Here is a 20,879-nt window from a genome sequence, read left to right as displayed (position 1 = left end):
TCAGGCTAATAAAAAGACAAATTTAAGTCACAGAAATAAAATATGTAATGTAAATTGTGTTGACCATCCAGCCACTAATAAACAGCTCACATGACAAAATAACTGAATCTGGGGAACATCTCAGTAAAGTTTGCCTTGTTAGGTTTATTTCGCATTCAAAACCACAAGGACAGGACAAGTTTGCTCCTCACCTCTGCAAGAACATACCTTCAACCACCTGAGTGAAATACAATATACTGTTACTGGCAGAATGGAGGACTAGCAATAAGTGCTGAGTAATCCAGATGTAAAGGAATGATGTTAATATGTCCAAAAAAACCCAAATTAAAAGCAAAGCAGTTTCTGTCTAATTGCCATACAGCCTAAGAACCATCTTCTGCTATTCTAAAGTTCTACTCCATTATCACAGATGCACATAGCATTTTAAGCATCAATTAAGATAAGAACAGTGGTTTTAATGGATATATTTCCTTATGAAACTAAAGTTTTGGCTTCTTGAAGACAGAGTAGTTAATAATTTGACAGCATCTCGAAAAGCTTAGAATTTTAGTTGGAGAAACCCAGCACGGCAACTTAAGAGGCACAATATGTCCATTCAAATGATGTTCTGCACTTTTGGACTGATCGGATCTCTCTCATCCTGGCAAGTTTGTCTAGAATAGAAGGACTAAGACCGCAGAAGAGGAGAAAGGATCATGCAAAAGTTTCTAGTTTTTAAATTATTGTCAACTGAACTGACAAATTCAGCTCTCTGAAACAAACTTTTTAAGTAGGACATGCACACAGAAACAGTATAGAGGGAGCTGATTCAGTTTTCTTCATAATCCTATGTCTTAAGTAATAACAAAATTCAGCATTTTGTCCAGATCAGATTGTCAGAGATCACTGAGTCTCTCAGGTTCCATTGGTCAGTTCAAGGTGGGCCTAGTCTATGACAACAGAAACAAAAAATTACAGGTGCACATGATGAGCATGAAGTAGCTGTCACAGGTAGAACGGGAACTGAGTGAGATTTTAAAGTATATTTGAAGCTTAAAACATAAAAGTATGGTAGGACAGGTTTTTATTCATCACTTGAACAAACCTCATGACACACTTTAGTTGCACATACTGTGAATTTGTCCATACTAGTAAAACTAATTGGTTTTACAGTCAACAAAATACTACAGCTGTAATCTATGCTTCAGAAACATAAACAAACAATAATCACTGCAGAAGTTGTATGAAAGTAATCTTCCTTGATCAACAATAGCTTTATCAATCTTTCCTAGAAGGACTTCTCATAAACAGAAGTTGTTTATCAGTTACCTTTACTTTTCTTCCCATCCAGTTCAAAATATTTTTATTTCTAGGCCTCCACTCCACCACATTTGTATGGAGACCTTGCACTTACCCACTCCAACCTTATATTCTCTTTATAGCAGCACTTTTCTAGATGCCATTCATTGCCTGTGTTTATTTACAGTAATTTGAATGTTATTTCTGTTTAGTATATTTGAGAGAAAACAGAGTAAAACGATGCAGATGTTAATCCACTTTATAAACTTGCAACTTATGCTACTCAAGTAACAAACTTCTGAAGTTGGGGAAGAGGAATATAAGAACATAACATACACACCATTATCTAATTCCTCAAATCATGGAGCCAACATACTCTGTTCAGCTATAGCAGTGAAATTCCTGTCTTAGAAATAACAGAATATCAAGTATACACATCTAGTAAGAATTGCCCTATGACAATTGGTACCATGCAAAATGCATAATTAGTCCCTTAGCAGAAGTCACTGTGTTGGTTTGGCATTTCCTCTCTAGAAAGTTTCTTACATTTAAAAGATCTGTGATATTAAAATACTCAATTTCAACTACAGTTTAAATTCTTTGGGCAGGTACGTGAAAACAAACTCCAATGAAGTTAACTGTAAAGTTCACAATGAACATGCAAAACTTATTGAAACCTCACTTTCTCTGAACTACTATTGCATGTTCCACAGACTTCCTCCTTTCCAGAAAGGATGCTTTAGCAAACTTTTAAACTAATTCTGAAGTTGAGTACTTTCATTCATTCTACTTCCACTTTCCATCCAAGGTTAGATGCCCTTATGAAAACAGTTTGTATATACGGCATACCAGGTATGTGATCAAATGCTGCAGTTAAATTACCCCGTTACTCACTTTTCTTTGTCACATCTTCTGAGAAAACAGACTCTGCTCAGAGAAGCAGAAACATGAGAGTAAAAAGAGGCAGTGGAAGTTCTACTAGACAAAGCTTCACAGGGAGGGTGGCCAACTCTGCAGTACGTTGCCCAGTGAGACTGTGCAACCTCTATAATGAAGTTTTCAAAACCCAGCAAAGGGGCGGTATGTGTGGCAGTGCATTCTCTGATCAGATTCTAGCCTTTAAATTTGTTTAGCCTATTTAGAACCTACTATTTTTTTCTGAGAAAAGCAAAACTGACATGGGAGAAGTACTACTGAACAATGACAGAAATGTATGCATCTTATCACTAGTAATTTTATTGAAGGTCCAAAACGAATTAAAATACGATCTGAGGAAGTCAGGTCTTAGAAGCATAGAATTTTGGCTTCTTTCGAGCTTAAATGAGTATATTTATCAACAGACATCAAAATAATTATTCCCATAACAGCACTTTTGAAACTTTTCTAAATTTAGATTTTTTTTCCTAAACCAGAACAAAGCAGCACTACACAGGTACACAAATTATACAACAGAAGAAAATATTTTACTCTAATAAAATGGTCTGCTCTGGAGAATTTTGGCTTGTAAAAACTGTAATTAGCTTTTCTACCCAGCCTTGATGGGAATCTGACAGCCTGATGTAGGTACATGTACTTCTGAACAAAACACACTACCCATTGAAACAGATACTTTCCTTCAATATAATAGTCTCTACTCAAATTTCTGTAGGAATATTAGAAAAGTGTAGGGAAGAAACCACTGAAAGGCAAGTTTAATTCAAATATCAATGAGTATGATTTCCTTGGTTTCTTTCAACCCCTTACAAACAGTTCACAACCACAAGTTATGAAGCATGAATTGCTATGAACTAGGAAGGTTAAAGACCACAAATGCCCCCACAGGCCCATGGTTTTTAAATACAGTAACGTCAGATACATTCTGAGGTTCCACAAAACCTATCATAAAATATAATACTGTGACAAGCAAGTATCAATATTTGTAAAAGTATATTTGCTGAGAAACAAAGAAGTTACTGAAGCAGGCCATCTATGATTACTATGCATCACTTAAACAAAGAATACATCCATCCACATCAGTGAATGATGACATTCATATCTAAATAGAGTGAGCTGCAGATCCAACACCTAACTCATGCAGTTTACTAAGGAGAAAAGTAAATACTTATAACCACCTGAGTATGAACAGGCCAAAGTTTAAGACAGTTGCCTTGCTCTCCATGTTTATACTGTACCGGTTACCAACTGAAAACTAACTTTATATTTATGGTAAGAATTTTTAGCCTACTCATTTTTCTTAACAAGTAATTCCAAAAAATCCACAAAGCCCACTGAACGAAAGTAAGAAAAGTTTCATACCTGAAAATTGTTCATCAGCCCATAGTGACACTGCGTCTGACAGGATGAGAAGTCATAGTTCAGCTTGCAAGCTGCAGTAGTGCAATTTGTGAGCTCGGTAATAATGGTATTATTAATGTTCCCTGTGGCATCTCGAACAACACAGGAGCCTAGAGTGGACCCAACCACAACAGTAAGCATCAGACCAAGCCTAAACTTACAAACATGCAAAGTCAAATCCCCTTCTACATAAGCATATTTCTTACAGAGGGACATAAAATTATGACATTTATGGTTTTTAATACATTTCTGTTTCAAGCACATTTACCCTAATGTACAAACACAAACAAGCAAACATAACCTTCCAGGTGTGAAAGTTTTTTCTAAAACTTGAGTTTTAGAAAAATCTTACTACAGAAAAGCATGTCAACAGAACTGATAAAGATTAACCATGTAATTTTAGCTTACTACATTTCACTGAATCATGAGTTTCCCTTAACTTTTTATTAATAATCGGCCTTGACTTCATAGTTTCATTTTTTCAATTTTCCCTGAAGAATGTACAAACGTACACAGGTATGCAAATAGTGCAGTTATCTTTCCTAGAAAATGAAATGTGATTTTCAGAATCTTTGATTAGAGGTAAACCAAGCAAGGAAGATAACCTTCCTAGACTATTTTGTAAATAGTTTTCTTGAAGTTTTCCTCCACCTTTCCACTTTCAATGAGATACTAAAACATGTAAGATAACATATAAGGTTTTATATACATGCTTCAATTTTTAGAGCCTACTTATACTCTTTTCACATGGAAGTATATTCACCCCAAATACTTCCACAACTTTTAACCTCACTATAACACATGATTTCTCCTTCACTGGCTGTATATTGACAGGCTGTACATTTGAACAGTCAGTATTAAAAATAATCAAAGCATCAATTTGTCATTGAGGCCTGTTGCAATTCCATCTCTCATAATTTAACAAAATACATCTTAACTGTGGTACCTCAAAAGTTGGTGTCTCCTACCACATTTTCTCTTTATGTTTTATTGTAAACTATCATCTTCAGTTTGGCTATGATTGATCCTAACTACTCAAGAAAACTTCAGGCACAGCATGCCAGCCTTTAAATACTAAGAACAATGATCAATTAATAAACTTCCCAATTTTCTATTTAAACTTTTTTTCAACAGCTTTTCTAACAAGTGGAGATGACTAAGTATTATTTAACACTATTTCTATAGTTGAGGAAGTTAAGTAACCTTTTGATATTTCAAGGAACAGGAATTAAATAAGGACTGGGGAAGAGAAGAGGGAACTCTACAGAGCAATTAAGGCCAAGTGAATTAAATTAATTTGGTCTTCTAGGACAAGAAGGTCCTGGGAACAGAAGCATGTGATTTCTGATTTCTGATGACTTTACTGACTTAGTAGCAAGTTAAAAATAAAAAAAGTACAGATATGTGGCAAGATTAAGTTTCTCAAGTGTCAGTAACTGTTATCTAATGCTATTTTCACAACAGGAAGAGAGAACAATTAATTCCTAAGTATCTATACTACACTTAGACTGCTTCCAAACCTTAAGAACTTCAATAAATCTAGTAGCTGGACCTGGTAAGGCAGACTTTACTTACTGCTTCTACTTGCAAAATTTATCAGTTGTATATTAGGCCCATTAAATTTCAGCAAGTTTCCTAACTGGTCATTTCTCTTATGCTTTTCTGTGGGTATTTGGAATGGTTGCTTTGTTCTGTATTCTTTTATTTCTTTTATTTGGGATTAAAAAAGCCCATATGAAAATAAGCTGGGTAGCAGCTCTTTCACAAAAGGAGCCCTCTCTATTCTGTATCTGAAATTCCTTGTTTATTATTGTACATGCAAATTCTCAGCTAAACTTAAAAAAACGTACCCTTTAGTATGACTCAGTAATATCTAACAGCATCTTTAAGTTTTAATGACTTCCTCAGCATTACACAGGAAGTATACAATGGGGAATAGTTTGTGGGGGGGATAGAACAAGAGTATTTCCATTTGCCTGATTCATAACAAAAAAAGCTAGATTTCACTCATTTCATAGTTTCTGACATTATAATAGCACTGGTCTCTTCAATTACCAGATTTCTAATTGTAAGTCATTGTCAACAAATACAGTAGGATATTTCTGATCAATTAAACACTTTCATCTTCAGTTTGTTCTACAAAGAGTTCCTTTTGCAATATGAGAAAGTGAAGTTCTCCATGTCTGAAAGTTGATCAAAGTATTCTATTAGAAAATTATTAGTAAGTATCTTGCCCATGTGGATTCAAGTTCTAAAGTATTCAGATTTGGTAGCAGAAGCCTGTGGTCAATCTAATTAGGAAATAAAGTACATAATTATGCTGCATAGGGCACAACTGCTTCAGAGTATTTGGCAGAGCTACAGTATAATGCTAGTCAATAGATGCGGACAAGGAAAAGTTATCTTTGCAAAGGAAGTGTAATTAGTGGTAATACTGAAGATGGTTTTATAAATGCCGATTTCATTCAAAGGCAGCATAACTAAGATAGGGCAAGGTCTTTTAATAAAGAAAACTGATTAGTACTTCCAGAAAGTAATTTCTGTGACGTGTCTAAAAATGTTTCCGATCATAAGCAAGATACACAAATGCGATTACATTCTTACATCCTTAACATTACTTTAATTCATTTATTCTATGAATGGAGAAAAACTTTGACAACCACTGAGGCTCTGGAGCAAAACGAAGAACAACAAACACAAAGGCAAGTACTACTGAGAATATTCAAACCACTGTGGCATGGAGAAGGAAGCCTAGGAACAGAGGTACTCAGACCAACCTACAACGGTTTGTCCTCCTGCCACATGAAAATAAAGCTACAGAGATTTGTGAAAACACTCCTTCAGTTCTGCAAATGGGCTGGCCAGATACAGATACTGTTTGCTCTTTTCAGTTACACAGCTCTTAAGATCTTTCCACAGTTTGCTTCAGATGAAGTAGCTGTCTACCATCATCTTCAGACCAACACAGACATTTCATAAGTTCATAAGTTCATAAGGTTGGAAAGGACCTATAAGATCATCTAGTCCAACCATCCTCCTATCACTATCTCTACCCAACTACTAAATTAAGTCCTTTAGCACCTCATCTAAACGCTTCTTGAACAGCGCTAGGGATGGTGCCTCAACCACCTCCCTAGGCAGGCCATTCCAGTGCCTGACCACTCTTTCAGAAAAAAAATGCTTCCTCAGGTCTAATCTAAATCTTCCCCGGCGCAACTTGTGGCCATTCCCTCTCGTCCTGTCATTACTTATCAGGGAGAAGAGGCCTACCCCCTCCTCACCACAACCCCCCTTCAGGAAGTGGTAGAGTGCAATAAGGTCTCCTCTGAGCCTCCTCTTCTCCAGACACAACAATCCCAGCTCCCTCAGCCGCTCCTCATAAGACTTGTGCTCCAGACCCCTCACCAGTTTTGTTGCCCTTCTCTGAACACACTCCAGGGCCTCAATGTCCTTCTTGTAGTGAGGGGCCCAAAACTGAACACAGTACTCGAGGTGCGGCCGTACCAGAGCTGAGTACAGGGGGATGATCACCTCCCTGCTCCTGCTGGCTACACTATTTCTAATACAGGCCAGGATGCTGTTGGCCTTCTTGGCCACCTGGGCACACTGCCGGCTCATGTTGAGCCGAGCATCAACCAACACCCCCAGGTCCTTTTCCTCTCTACATTCTTCAAGCCATTCTGCCCCAAGCCTATAGCATTGCATGGGGTTATTGTGGCCAAAGTGCAGGACCCGGCACTTGGTCTTATTGAACCTCATCCCATTTTGCTCAGCCCAGCTGTTCAGCCTATCCAAATCCCTCTGAAGGGCCTCCCTACCCTCAGGCAGTTTGACACATCCTCCCAGCTTTGTGTCTCTGCAAACTTACTGAGCGTACACTCAATTCCCTCGTCTAGGTCATCAATAACGATATTAAACAAGATGGGCCCCAAAACTGACCCTTGGGGGACACCACTCATAACAGGACGCCAGCTGGACTTAACTCCATTAACCACTACCCTCTGGGCACGGCCCTCCAGCCAGTTCTCCACCCAGAGAAGAGTGAACCTGTCCACACCACGGGCTGCCAGTTTCCTTAGGAGAATACTGTGGGAGTATTAGTTTAGTATTTCCTGAATATGCAGTATTCTAATCCAAGGGCCATCCCCACGCTAAATTCTAAGCACATTAATCTAAGTGACTGCAAGAATTTTGGGAGTATCAGTATAAAGGAAGTCTTAGGTTATCTTTAGTCTGAAAAGGTCACTAGTCTTAGAAAACACATTTTAGAAAATGAGCACATCTGAAAACCAAATTCTCCATCAACAAAAATTAAGACAGCTCTATCTAATCAGCAAGTCTAGAGAGGTCATTCTCCCTCTTCAACTCTCTGTCAGTGAGGCCACTTCTTAAGAACCATATCCAGTTCTGGACTCCCCAGTTCAAGAAAGACAAGGAACTGCTAGAGGGAGCCCAGCAGAGCATGGAGCATCTCCCATATGAAAAAAGGCTGAGAGATACAGGACTATTAAGCCTGGAGACAAGAAGTCTGGGAGGGGGATCTTAGCAATGCTTGTCAATATCTACTAGGCAAGAATCAAGTGGATGAGATCACACTTTCCAATAATGCCCAGCAGTAAGACAAGGTGCAATTGACACAAACTGGAACACAGGAACTTCCATATGAAAATGAGAAAAAGAACCTTTACTTTGAAGGTGACAAAGCACAGGAACAAGCTTCCCAAAGAGGTTGTGGAATCTTTTACTCTAGAGATATTCAAAACCCAGGCGGACATTTCCACAAAGGAAAAGTTACCTACTGTAGGGAACCTGCTTTAGTAGGAGGAGGAGGACTTGAAATCCAGAGGCTCCTCAGACTCTAAGATTCTGTGATTCCATGCATAAAAGTTGAACTGAATTACAAAAACTCTATCAAAACAGCATCAGAAAGAACATTTTTACTTCTTACCTACAGATACTGCAATTCCCATATAAACCAATGTAGTAATTAAGATGGCCAGCAGTGTTCCCTTAGGTATGGCTGACTGAGGATCCTGAAAGAAAAATATCAGTAGAGAGTCGTGACAGAGATAGATGTACACTCAGTGGTTGTGAATAAAATTTGCTGATTTTCTAACTTATTACTTACCGCAAGATCACCTGAGATATTTGCACCAGCAAGTATGCCAGTTGCAGCAGGGAAGAAAATAGCAAATACAGAGAAGAAGGTTTCCTCATTTCGGAAATCTGGTCCAAAATTCTCCATAAATATTTCAGCTGTTGGCAAAGATTTGTGTATTTAAGTCCGTCGATACTGATATGGTATCTATATTATTAGCCAATTCTAACCTCTGTTAGCTCTGTGTAAAGTCTAAACAGTCAAGTATTGTAGACTAATTAACAAAAATCAACTGGAGAACATTTTGACACAGATAAGCTCTAATTTCTCAAAATGCAGTTTAAATAGCTTTTAAAAACAGAAAAAGTACATGTAATCTCACCCAGCTTTCTGAAAATGTAGTACAATTGTAATGTTGTAACTACTATGATCAATATTAAGCTGACAGTATCAACTTTATGCCCTAAAACTTTAATAAACAGCAAGAGTTTGAAAGAATCAAGAGAAAATTTCTATAGTTAAAAAATTGGTGGACATCTAAAACAGCTAGTAGTTGTTTAAGATTTTCACTCAATTATGACAAATATTATCTTTGTGAAAAGTCATCTTGAGATATTATCTGTTCCAACATACCTTGATAACCAAAGAAACCTTTAGCCTTCTTGCTGTCCAAAGGAATAAATGTTCCTATTACAAAGTCTCCAATAGCAAGTATGAGGATCACCAATAAGACTATCTGTGCCTGAAATAATGATTACAGTCAGAAGAAAAAAAAAGAACTACTGCTTCAAATTTAAGTATCCATGTTAAGAACATGTCAAGTCTACAGAAAAACAAGTGAGATGTAAGGATGCCGCTCAGTGCTTACAGAAGTCTTCAGTAAGCCCAACTGGAGAACTCAAAACGAGGTTACTAGAGAGCAATTGCCACTGGATGTATGCAGTAATGTACCTTGGCTTTTCCACAAAGGTATTTCCTAAATCTCTTCTTCAAATTTAGAAGTCTTAGACTTTAGAAAAAGTGGGCTTCTAAAACTTCAATATTAAATCAAGTGATAGGAACTTCAGTTCTGAGAAGCTGTTTCTGAAGCATAAAAATACATATGCTTTTTAATGCTGGAAAAGCATAAGCTTTTTTGGTCAAATTCAAAGCTGTTACTTATAGATTTCCTTGTCATATTTTTACAAGAAATTCTGTAAGTCACAGGAAAGAACATCACAGATACTATCATCAAGAGGAAAGGTTCAGTGTTTTGCTACAGTAAGCTGGATGTTAACCCATATGAAGTGCTTATCTGATCAGCTCAGCAGGTTACCATAGCTGCTTTTTTATGTAAGAGAAATCAAAACAATAGCCTTGATTTTGCACTAAGCAGGATTTTTGAAAGCTAAACTCCTAGTAAGAATGAGGCTGTGCAGTATAACAGTTCAGGTTTGATATGAAGGCATTAAACATGAGAACACATCTACAAGTTATTGTCATGAAATTACTCTTGCTACAGAGCAAAAACAAGAGTTGAGACTTTAAATGAGTGCCTACAGGTTCACTAGCAGCTAATTCCCTCAAAACAAAAACTAGTTAAGAACAGCATTACTCAAAGTTGAATGCATACAAACAACATGAATGGAAGTTACAGACAGTAAAGAACACAGTGAGAAAAGCAAACAGTTTTTTAAAAGAAGCATGCTGATCAATTAAAAATGCATGTCAAAATTATTTTTCTTGTTTCCTTCCTCCCTGTGGTAGAGACAAGTAATGCATTTATCTTCACTATCCTTTCCAGCAATCTCTATTTTTACAGCTAGAAACAACAAAGCTCTCATTTTGATTATGAGTAGCACCTTGACATGAGCGTAAGAAGATTCTACATTAAGCTGTCTCTCAGTGTAGAGAATAGGGTCAATTCTCACTGCAGAAAATATCTGGTTCACAATCACCCGTAAACCAGGAGAGAGATGAAGTGAGGCTCTTCTCAATTATTTGCAAATAGAAGAGAGAAGTGAACATGGTATGGAGGAATATGCAGAAAAAGCCTCTGAGTTCAGAAAAAAAGGTGAGCAAGCTAGGCTGACCATCAGAAGGTTAATAATACAGCTTCTACCTTAAGGTATCCTAGGATCTGTATGTGCTTGGTTTCAGAGTTATCTAAGACTACACAGCCACAAAAAGAAGTATCTCAGCCCTCCTATACATTCATCAGCAGGAACCTTCACATCACTCTTCAGCTCTGGGCCTACTGACCACACAGCACTGCCTGGCTACTTTAAGTTAAAAAACAAAAACAACAAAACAGAAGACAGTTAAAAGGAAAAAAAAATACCAGTTTTGAACCAGCAGTAACTACAATACCTGAGCTTGGCTTCAGCTCTGGACCTGTATTTTCCAACCAGAACATTCATTTGAAGTTCCCAGTGATAGAACTCTGTTTCCTGTTTTGTTATTTTTGTTCAGAAGATAGTAATTTTTAACCTACTTGAAAGAGCCATCAGAACAGATTTTTCTGTTCTCTAAGTTATCTGATCCTAAGCTGACAGTTGAGAAAAACTATTTAATGCTGGCTAAATCTGTGCAAGCTAGCTCTAGACAGAGCTGTTATGTAAGAACTGTCCACTGCTTAACTGCTAACACACTGAGTACCTAATACCAACTGCACTAAAAGCATTAGAAAAAAAATCAGGGAACTGAGTAAAAAATAGACAGAAAATGAAAAAGTCGAAGTACAAATTAAGTTGCTTACTTTTGCTTCCCATTCCATTCCTGCAACAGAAATACCTAGCAATATAACCACGGTGATGGCACCTATGATTCTGATGTCGTTCATTTCATCCATCATCAATGTTCCATTTTCCTAACAGAAAAAAAAATTAGTCACATACTTCACCAAGAATTACAAAAACAGGTGCATTTATCTTTAATTTAACAGAAATTGCTGTTAAAATCTATCTGAAAATGGAACTTAATAAAAAATACTGTCACTTAAGAAAAACACAGCCCAGAATCCAAAGAATCTTAGTATTACAAACTTATGATTTTGCATCATATATCAACACCTCCACCTTCCTACACCTGGTTAAGAATTCACTGTGAATTCACCATGGTATCTTTCAAGGAGAAAGAATGCAGAAAGTTTTAGTTTGACACAGAATCACACAGAATCACAGAATTGTAGGGTTTGGAAGGGACCTCAAGAGATCATCTAGTCCAACCCCCCTGAATTTGTTTTATATCAAAAAGCTATTACAGTATTAGTTTACTGATATTAAATATCTGCAGTAATCTTCTACTTCATTTTACATTTTCCATAAAAACTTCCACTGGAAAGTGACAGTTCTAATTAGGATAGAATATAATCAATACAATCAATATACCTTAAGGAGCTCCACAACTGTTTCTGCAAACCCAACAACATACATTGCTACTGCAACAGCATTGGCAAATGCGAAAATCAGACCTATGGCACCACCAAATTCTGGTCCCAAACTTCTGGAAATTAAGTAATATGCTCCTCCTGAAAGAGGGAAAAAAAAACGACGACAAAAAACACTACATAAAGGAGCCAAAGAAATACATACAGGCATCAGTAACTTAATGCTTAAATGACATCAATACAATTATTCTTGTATCTTCCCTGGTATATAAGAAAATATCCTAAATCCCAATATTTTAGAGCCAGGCATGCTGGAGTAACAGAACTACATACTAAGTTTAAGAAAACTGTTTATAGCTCATAAGAAAATATACCAGTTCAAAACCCAAAATATGTCTAATGGAAAATTTAGTACATCTTTTTTAAATTAACTATGTCTCCCATTAGAAGAGACAAATCTTTTATGCATAATGCAGTACATAAAACAAGTGTACACCAAAGCTTGACATAAGATTCATTCATAAGATCTTTTCCACTGCATTTGTTTACTTTGTCATAGAGAACCTTCTCTTTTCATTCTTAAAACATCAGAATTTTACAAGCACAGGAAAATTAAGCATGTATTTTCTACTTTTTACCACAATTTCTAGTAGTATCTCATAACATCATGAAACGGCTTCAGTACAGCATTAGTACTGACTATAATACTGTCTTACAGGAACTCATAACCACAGTGAATTAACTATGAAAGCCAGCAGTCACCCTCAGAAATGTTGGAGATGATCAGAAGAATTTGGAAGTCTGTGTGTATATAACAAAAACCACAACTGAAATACAACACGTCCTTCTACAAGTTCTTATGCAAATGTATCTTATACTTTTATAGGATTTACTTCTTTAGGACTCGAAAACATAAAAGCAAACATGCACATTCTTAATCAACCAATCCAGTGGCAAGGAAAAACACACTTGTTCTAAGACAAGTCCCTGAAAATGTCTGCATTCCAGGAACTAAAAATAGATTATGTTTCTTCAATGTTGGAAAAGCAAACTCCTAGTCAAAACAAATTACTAGACTAATTGTTGGCATTTCATTTCACAACTTTGAAGCCAAATGTAGAAAATTAGGAGGATTGTGGTCTTCAGAGAACTTAACTCGTCTTTACTTTTTGTCCTTTTTTTGTTACCACATGCTAAAAAAAGTAGTAAAGAATTTAAAAGTTCCATCTTTAGAATGTATGCTTCAGAATTATGACACACTTTAAAAAGCATTATGAAAGTAGCTTTACCTCCTCTTACAAATCCATTTGTGGCTATAGCTGAAGTAGACAGTCCAGTAATAGTTGTCACAACAGTGGCCATTGCAATAACTACAACAGACAGACCTTTTGGAAAAAATGAAAAGTGTTTAAGTTATGCAGAACTGAAACATAGAAATCTTAAAATTATTTAAAAAACTGGTCTTGCAAATCTGACTTAAGTTTACTATATGTGGTCCTGTACATTGAAGCCAAAAGAAAGGCTCTGTTTCCATTTGTTCCCTTTCCTGGATTCAAATGTTACGGACTGAAGATGACATCTAGTTGAGTAAAAACTGTATGCTATACATACAAGGGAACACATGCCTTCAGCAGGTGAAAGATATAATACAGTCCAATACTAAGTTGGATGAGTTTCTTCAAAAGGCATATATACTAGAGTATAAAGTCTATATGCAGATTTTAATAACTGGAGATCAAAAGTTTATCTCCACAGTTTACTGAAGACTTGAAAGTATCAATTTTAAAATTACAAACCCTGTAGCTAAATGAAAACTTGTAACTACACTGTTTGAAGTTCTGATAAGGTAAAATACTGGCCATATTACAGCAATTTTCTACCCCAGTTTAATAAGATCAGGATCAAAACCTTAGACTGCATTTAAAAGTTACTGAAATACAATTGCACACATACCTATTCCAGCTTGTCCTACAATCCACGATAATCTGATGAAGAGCATCACACCCCAAATATTTAACATACATCGTACCTAAGATCACAAGAGACATATAACATGTCATACAGCTGCAATCATCTCTACTAACGCATTCTACTTTAAATACTGCCTGAATTACCTTGTTACTCTCACTATTTTACATTATTGTAAAAACCATTTGAATTACTAAGTTAGACAGTTTTTTGTTTAAAATGAAAGGGAACTGAAGCACAATTAAGATATTACTACCTTGAAGAAGATAAAGTTAAAGCACTTCAACACTTGACATTCTAATACCTCTATCAAAAAAGAAAAGTAACTCAGGTCCCAACCTTTAGGGCTCAAGATTTGTACTGCAGAACAACTCACTAAAATACAGTTCCAAGGTCTCAAATTGTTTTAGTTCAGATCTCCCACATTTTTCAAGTACTACAGCAATATCCTAAGTATTTTCTTCTTTTAATAAACTGAAAAACGCAGTATCTTACAGTAGAGAAACACTAACAGGAAGGACAGGCAGAAGATACTGTAGGAAGGGAACCAAATCTGTTTCTTCTTATCCTCAATAAAATAAGAGTTTGTACTGTACACTGTTCAGCTAGGAGACCAACAGCAAGTTTCAGGTGTCCCTCTCAGCTCAGAATACAGAATCAATCCTGTACAATGTTTAGCTGGTCACTGAAGGTAGACAGAAAAATCTCTCTCCAAAATGTTTGGAGAGATTTATATTGTCTTGCAAAATGCAAAAACATCTGAGCTGGAAATAACCTCAGCAGCTTATGCCAACAAGGAAATACTAACTGGAAGTTTCAAATCTCCTTAAAACTTGAAAATAGATTTTGCAAGAAACCAGGCAGCAACATTAATCCCATGAAAATATCTAATATCAGCTTCAATATACTTCAATACACTATCAATACTTCTTTCAAACTTTTTGATACTTAGAACTGTTGCTCAGAAAAAAAAGCATAAATGCAAAATTTGGGTTTAGAGAAATTCAAAGTCAGCTTCACACATGCTTTAAAACAAAGAATTCAGTCTTTGGTTGGGGTACGTTAAAAAGGGACTGTACCTGTTTTACAGATGCTGCATGTGCTATTTCTCATAAGAAAGTATATCACTACTTCAAAACTTGTAAGCAAGTTGCTAATGCACAGTGGAATCTTGCTCAACTAAAATCAGGTATTCTAATGCTTGAGTTCAGTAGGTATTAACCAGTTGTTGCATTTATAGCCTCCACTACAAAGTCTCACAGCTTTGGGAAGTGCAAATATTAATCATGGTTCTCTTTGCTATAGTACTAAGGAACAAGTTAACATATATTTGGAAAAAAAATCCCAGTGTTATAGATCTATAACTTCTCATTATTCAGAGTTGGAAAAGACTCAGACATTTCTTTCCCTATCATAAAAAAGTACTAGTATTGAGTGTTCAAAAAACCTGGGAAAAGTCAACTTCTTCCAACAGGTTCAACAAAATTTACATACTTAACTGACACCAAGTTTTGCCATACAGACGTAGGTACCTCCATATAACAGTATTTATTGTTTATGTAAAAAAAGTAAGAAGTTTTGGACAGAGAACTTTACAAAGTGAATACACAGGTATTCATCTCAATTTTCATAATCCAATTACAACTCATACAGTTTTATAGCTTGCTTTTGTTTTTACTATGAATATTCATAACATCTTCTAGCATTTTACAAATTATGCAACTTTAAAACAACAAATCCTGTGCAAAGAAACCATGACTGCTCCAAAACTCATTAGTTCTGTAGAATTTACATCCTTAACATTCAGTAGAAAGACTACAACAACAATCTTTAGTTTATTTTCACATCCTATATCTTCTTAAAACAAAGACGTTACAGTCCCACCTCAAAAGATAAGGTTAAGCATTTTGAAGAGGCCTTTCTATAAGGTACAATATACCAAACTCACCAGTACACCTTTTATCCATCCAAATTTAACTATCCCTTTGCTGTCAGGTGTGTATGTGGCAGCAGCATCCCCAGCTGGAGTTCCCTCCTCTCCATTTGCATAGCCATCTTCAAAGGGTTCCTTAAAAGAGGAAACATTTGTTTTATGTGTTTAACAGTGTGAAGAAGAAACAATACTCAGATTTTAACAGGACTGTACTTGAGCAAACAGAAAAACTATAAAGAATGACAAGGCATAAATTCCATTTCACATTCCATGCAACAGGCATGGAATAGCTTACAAATTTTGATAACAAGTATTAAGAATCTCTTCTACAGCACCAAGAAACAAGTATATTTTGCTACAACAGATTAATAATTTCAAATACAGGTGATTGGTATAGCATGTAAAGATCTATTTATTAATCTGAAAGTGTACTGACAAGTCACCTGTTTCATCCATGAGACTTCTTGTAGCCCAGGCTGAACCATTAATTCATCAATTTTTCAGGACTTAAAATATTGACTTTCCTGTAAGCTATTCTACTATTCATTGTAAGACGATGCTGCTGGAAAGGACAGTGGGGGAGTGACGTTTCAGGAAAGAAGGAAGGAAGAAGGATCAACTCACAAACACTGTGCTTCTGTTCAAAAGGAAAGGATGAAAGATGGGAGGAACTTCAGTCCCACACACAAAGACCAATTTGTGGCTTCTGTTTACCATTTAATCAGATGTACAATACATAAGCCTCAATTATTTGATGTAGATAAATATATACACACGTGCATAGGAACATACACTCTTTCAGAGCAAGCTTACTGTATTTTGTTTTGCCCAATCAAATCAATAACTAAACATTTGAACATAAGTATTTCCTACACTCACCGCAGGAAACCTTCAGAAAAGATCCTAGGCATAATATGCTAGTAATGCAAGGCAACAAATATAAGAAAGAATATACAAGGAGAAAAACTGACCATTCAGAGGATGCTATACAACAACACAGCTTAAGCTGTTTCTGTGAGACAGCTTGCAACACAATGAGGCAAAAGCAGAATTTATCTACGTTAAGTATGAAAAAGCAGACTGAACTCAAATTACACTTTCAAGTATTATCTCTACTGCAGGTACACAAGAAGTTTAGTGTTATTCTGTTCCTAGATTACCTTTCCAGAGATGCAGGGAAGTATTAACAAAAAAAAACCTGAAAACTTCATCTAGGTATTACTCCACCTAAGTATTAATATCTTCCTTGATTAAACAAGGTTGTTTTCAACAATGGTTAAAAACTTTTTTCCAACAACCTCTTCCAAAAACAGAAAAGGAAAAAAAGGCTTACAATAAAGCAAGAAACAGATTATAACCATAAACAGAAACTTCCATGCCAGGCTTTTCTGAAATGAAGAATGTTTTTTCACTTGAGTTTTCACAGCAGAAAAGTTTTCAACAATAATTCAAGGGAGCAATATAGTCTCACAAAGCCATGGGATGGCACAGCCCTTACCTGCAGCATGCTTCTGAACTCAGTAGTACCCTTTGGACTATTCCTAACACTAACATTCAGAATGAGTGCACTAACTTCAGAGACCACCAAAAGGGGCTCTGAGAAGAAGGCAGAATATATTTGTTTTAAAACAAATAGACTTGCTTTTGAACAAGAAAAAATGAGAAGGAACACAGTTAGAACTTTTGAAAACACAAAACCTGACTGATATCTCTAAACCTTGCACAGAGAATGCTTTCAGGTTCTTAATGAGTCTCAAGCTAATCCGCATCAACCAGAAAGAACCAACTGCTAGAACAACATCAAGGTTTGACACAATCCAAATCTATTTCTGAATTATCTTCTCTGTATTACATTGCTTTATCAAGAAAATGCTTAATGCAATGCACAGAAGTTTGCCTGTATCAAGTTAAGCTTGTGTATGGGAACTGCTGAATCACGGCCTGAAACACTGATTGGTCACCTGAGGTGAGTACCGAGTCAGCCATGGGGGCACAGGTGAAGGTGATATACCTGTGTGAGTGGAAGGGGTGGAGCCTGGTTCCACCTCTCTCAAACCCCATTTAAGGGCTGACCACCACCAGGGAAAGATCTCTTCTTGGAGATCCCTCCCACGTGGAGTCCCCTGCGAGCCTTGTCATCATAAAGGTGAGCCATCTTCTCTTTTGTATTATCTGTATACTGTTTATATAGAACTACTTAAAATATACCATCCTCTATACTATCCTCTTGTGGAGTGCCATCATTGGGAGTTATTTACCTTACAGCTCTTCATAGAATTCTGTGGTAACATGCACACTATCATTGCCTTCCACACCACTAAACTGAGTCGCAACAGCAATCTGAGAACATTAAGAAAGCCTGAGAGCACCTTAAAATACTTTCAGCCCAGAAAGCAAGCCTTGAAGTTATAAAGATTATTTAATAGACAAGTTCACAATCATGAAACAAAAACCTGCAATCAAGTCTGCAATTGTGTAATTGTACACAATTATTCCTTCACAGGGAGAAACATGTTACCATCAGAAATCACAGCACTACACTTGCAACAAACTCAGTTTCTAAGTCTGGTATTAAGGGAGCTGTGTTTGTATTAAGAAAGCAGTTTTTAAAACCTTCTCCAAGAAAACTGCCAGTATTTGACAACATATTCTGGTTTACAAGACGTCACAACATTTCTAATAACCCACCAAAAGTACTGTTTTCATTATTTTTAACACTGAAGCATTATATGCAATTGAAGTAGTTAACATTTACTGTATCACAACAGTTTTAAACAAATAAGGTAAACATTTTGCTGCACATTCTGCTTTTTAAGAGAAAGTTGACAGCATCCTAGCATCTAGTGCAAAAGACAATTACATAGTGCACTGTATGATCACAGCTTATCAAGTAATAAAAGAACCTCCTATCATCATAAAACTGCAAACTTCACTGGAACATTCAAACAAGTCTAATACTTACCCTGCCTTATTGTGAAGGAGACAATGGCTTGTAACTGATATTTATCAGCTACCAGATCATTTCCAAGATACTCACACAATGAATACAAGAAAGTTTTGTTCTGTATGCCTAGTCTCTCTACACTGTGCAATACTTTTTTGAAAAACATTTCAAAGTACACACAAAACTTAATAACTGAAAGCTTTCTGCTGGTTATCAGTGCCAGTGAGTGCCCAAAAAAGCACCAGCAACAACACAAATATTACAAAGCGTGGACACAAAATAATCCCAAGTTTAGCCCCTTAGAGTTGGATTAATAAAGCACACACTTTATTTTTCCATGTTTGTGGTCATGAAGAAGCAAACATTTTAATCAAATCACTGTGTGGGGAAAGAATTTGCAAGCACTGGTTTACTAACAGCAACGGGTATAATTAGATCTTCATCAAAACTAAAAAATAAACAGCACAATACTGTGGGTCAGGAGGAGCAGAAGAAAATGGGTAAGGTTTTACCATTTCAAATCAGAAATGCCCTTACTGACACAATTATTTAACAAAGTAGTCTTTTACTAAGAAGCAAGACCGCTCAGTCACATTGTTCACCCACACTGAGAGGATACATTTATATGTTGACAACAGTTAAACACTGATAATAATCTAGCCAAGAAATAGTTGAATTCTATTCCTACACACAAATCTGCATTGCTATACCACAGTTCATATAACAATTTAAGATAATCTACTTTCTCTCCTGCTTCATAAGGATATGAATGAGCTATGTGTATTATGAATAGCCCACATACTTATTAGAAGTGCATTAGAAATAAGAAAAAAATTGATAGGCAGAAGAAATTTGAGACTTTTCATACACAGTAAGTATACTGGTGTCCAGAAAACTTGTCAGCAAAAGCAAAGCTACTTCATTTAATGAGAGTTCTGAAACAACTGATAGTAATTGCTTAAATTTCACAGCACATTCATTTGTGGTGAACTTACCAAGATTCCTTCCTTCAAAGCAACATACTGAGGCTTTGTAGCCTACTGTATGAGGTGGTACCAGAAAGAATGCACATTCATTCTTTGAGCAGAAGTGCAATGAAGCCTCAAGAAAAGGACAGGACATCTACTAAGTCTGTCTTTTATACTATATGCCCTTGGAGAAAAATCCCACTGAAAACTACTTATTCAGCTAATCATTTCCCTTAATTGTTAATATAGATTGTATTTCTCTGTACTTTGAATGAAAATCTCACGTTCATACTTATACTGAAATCAATAACCAAATGATCAGGGACTTGCAGGTAGCAAACATGCTTGCTAAGCAATGGTTTTAAGCACGCAGATTAAAGGATTGATTTTTCAAATTTTCAAGTAAGTTTCTCTGGAAAGGCAGAGGGAAGGGGCACCATTAGTGCAAGTATACCATTCAACATTAACAGGAAGATTATGGTGTTAAGTACAAGGAAATTCAAAATTCTGAATAAAGGCTTTACAGATTCTTGCTTTCTTAATGAACATAAGTTTCCATCCTCTAGACATAAATACCACTTCTATTAGGAGACAGAGACAAAAATACTTAGCTCAAATTGATCTCACTAGAAAACAAAACACTTGTCTAAACTTAACATTATATCACCACATCAGATATTCATTCAAATTTTGTAAAATATTCTGTCAAAATCTGACAGTAAGTGTAGTTCGGGTTCCTCCCTCTTCCCTCACCAATATCCTACCCAATATTTTAAACACACTTCCAAAGTACTCCCAAGTTTGAAGCTTCTCTAAACCTTCTTTTGCTAGAATAATCTTATGGACTTTTTTTATCCAAATAAAAACTCTGTGACTGCAATCTTTAAGTAGAAGCCTGTACACAATGTGCTTTGTAGACTGATATGGCATATTCCAATAACAAGTGATTTATTTGCTTAACCTTTCCAATTTCCCTTGCTCTTGTGAAA

The 20,879-nt window shown here is 36.2% G+C and overlaps 1 protein-coding gene across 1 annotated transcript in view; it reads right to left on the bottom strand.

Annotated features, from left to right (window-relative positions):
* SLC12A2 (solute carrier family 12 member 2) overlaps positions 1-20,879 on the bottom strand; it is a 54,362-nt gene that overhangs the window by 22,199 nt on the left and 11,284 nt on the right. Inside the window, exons 2-10 of the mRNA XM_065745608.1 lie at positions 15,994-16,113; positions 14,031-14,106; positions 13,367-13,462; positions 12,079-12,218; positions 11,448-11,558; positions 9,344-9,452; positions 8,741-8,868; positions 8,561-8,645; positions 3,574-3,722 (exon numbers count right to left, since the gene is read on the bottom strand). Coding sequence (XP_065601680.1) covers positions 3,574-3,722; positions 8,561-8,645; positions 8,741-8,868; positions 9,344-9,452; positions 11,448-11,558; positions 12,079-12,218; positions 13,367-13,462; positions 14,031-14,106; positions 15,994-16,113 — 1,014 coding nt within the window. The remainder of the gene's footprint in view (positions 1-3,573; positions 3,723-8,560; positions 8,646-8,740; positions 8,869-9,343; positions 9,453-11,447; positions 11,559-12,078; positions 12,219-13,366; positions 13,463-14,030; positions 14,107-15,993; positions 16,114-20,879) is intronic.

This window comes from Cyrtonyx montezumae, unplaced genomic scaffold (genome assembly GCF_038088225.1).
Source record: "Cyrtonyx montezumae isolate F1298 unplaced genomic scaffold, pur_monq_1.0 scaffold_36, whole genome shotgun sequence".
NCBI classification, from domain to species: Eukaryota; Metazoa; Chordata; class Aves; order Galliformes; family Odontophoridae; genus Cyrtonyx; species Cyrtonyx montezumae.
The sequence above is the reverse complement of the archived record's forward strand: the minus strand, read 5'-3'. Positions and strand labels throughout refer to the sequence as shown.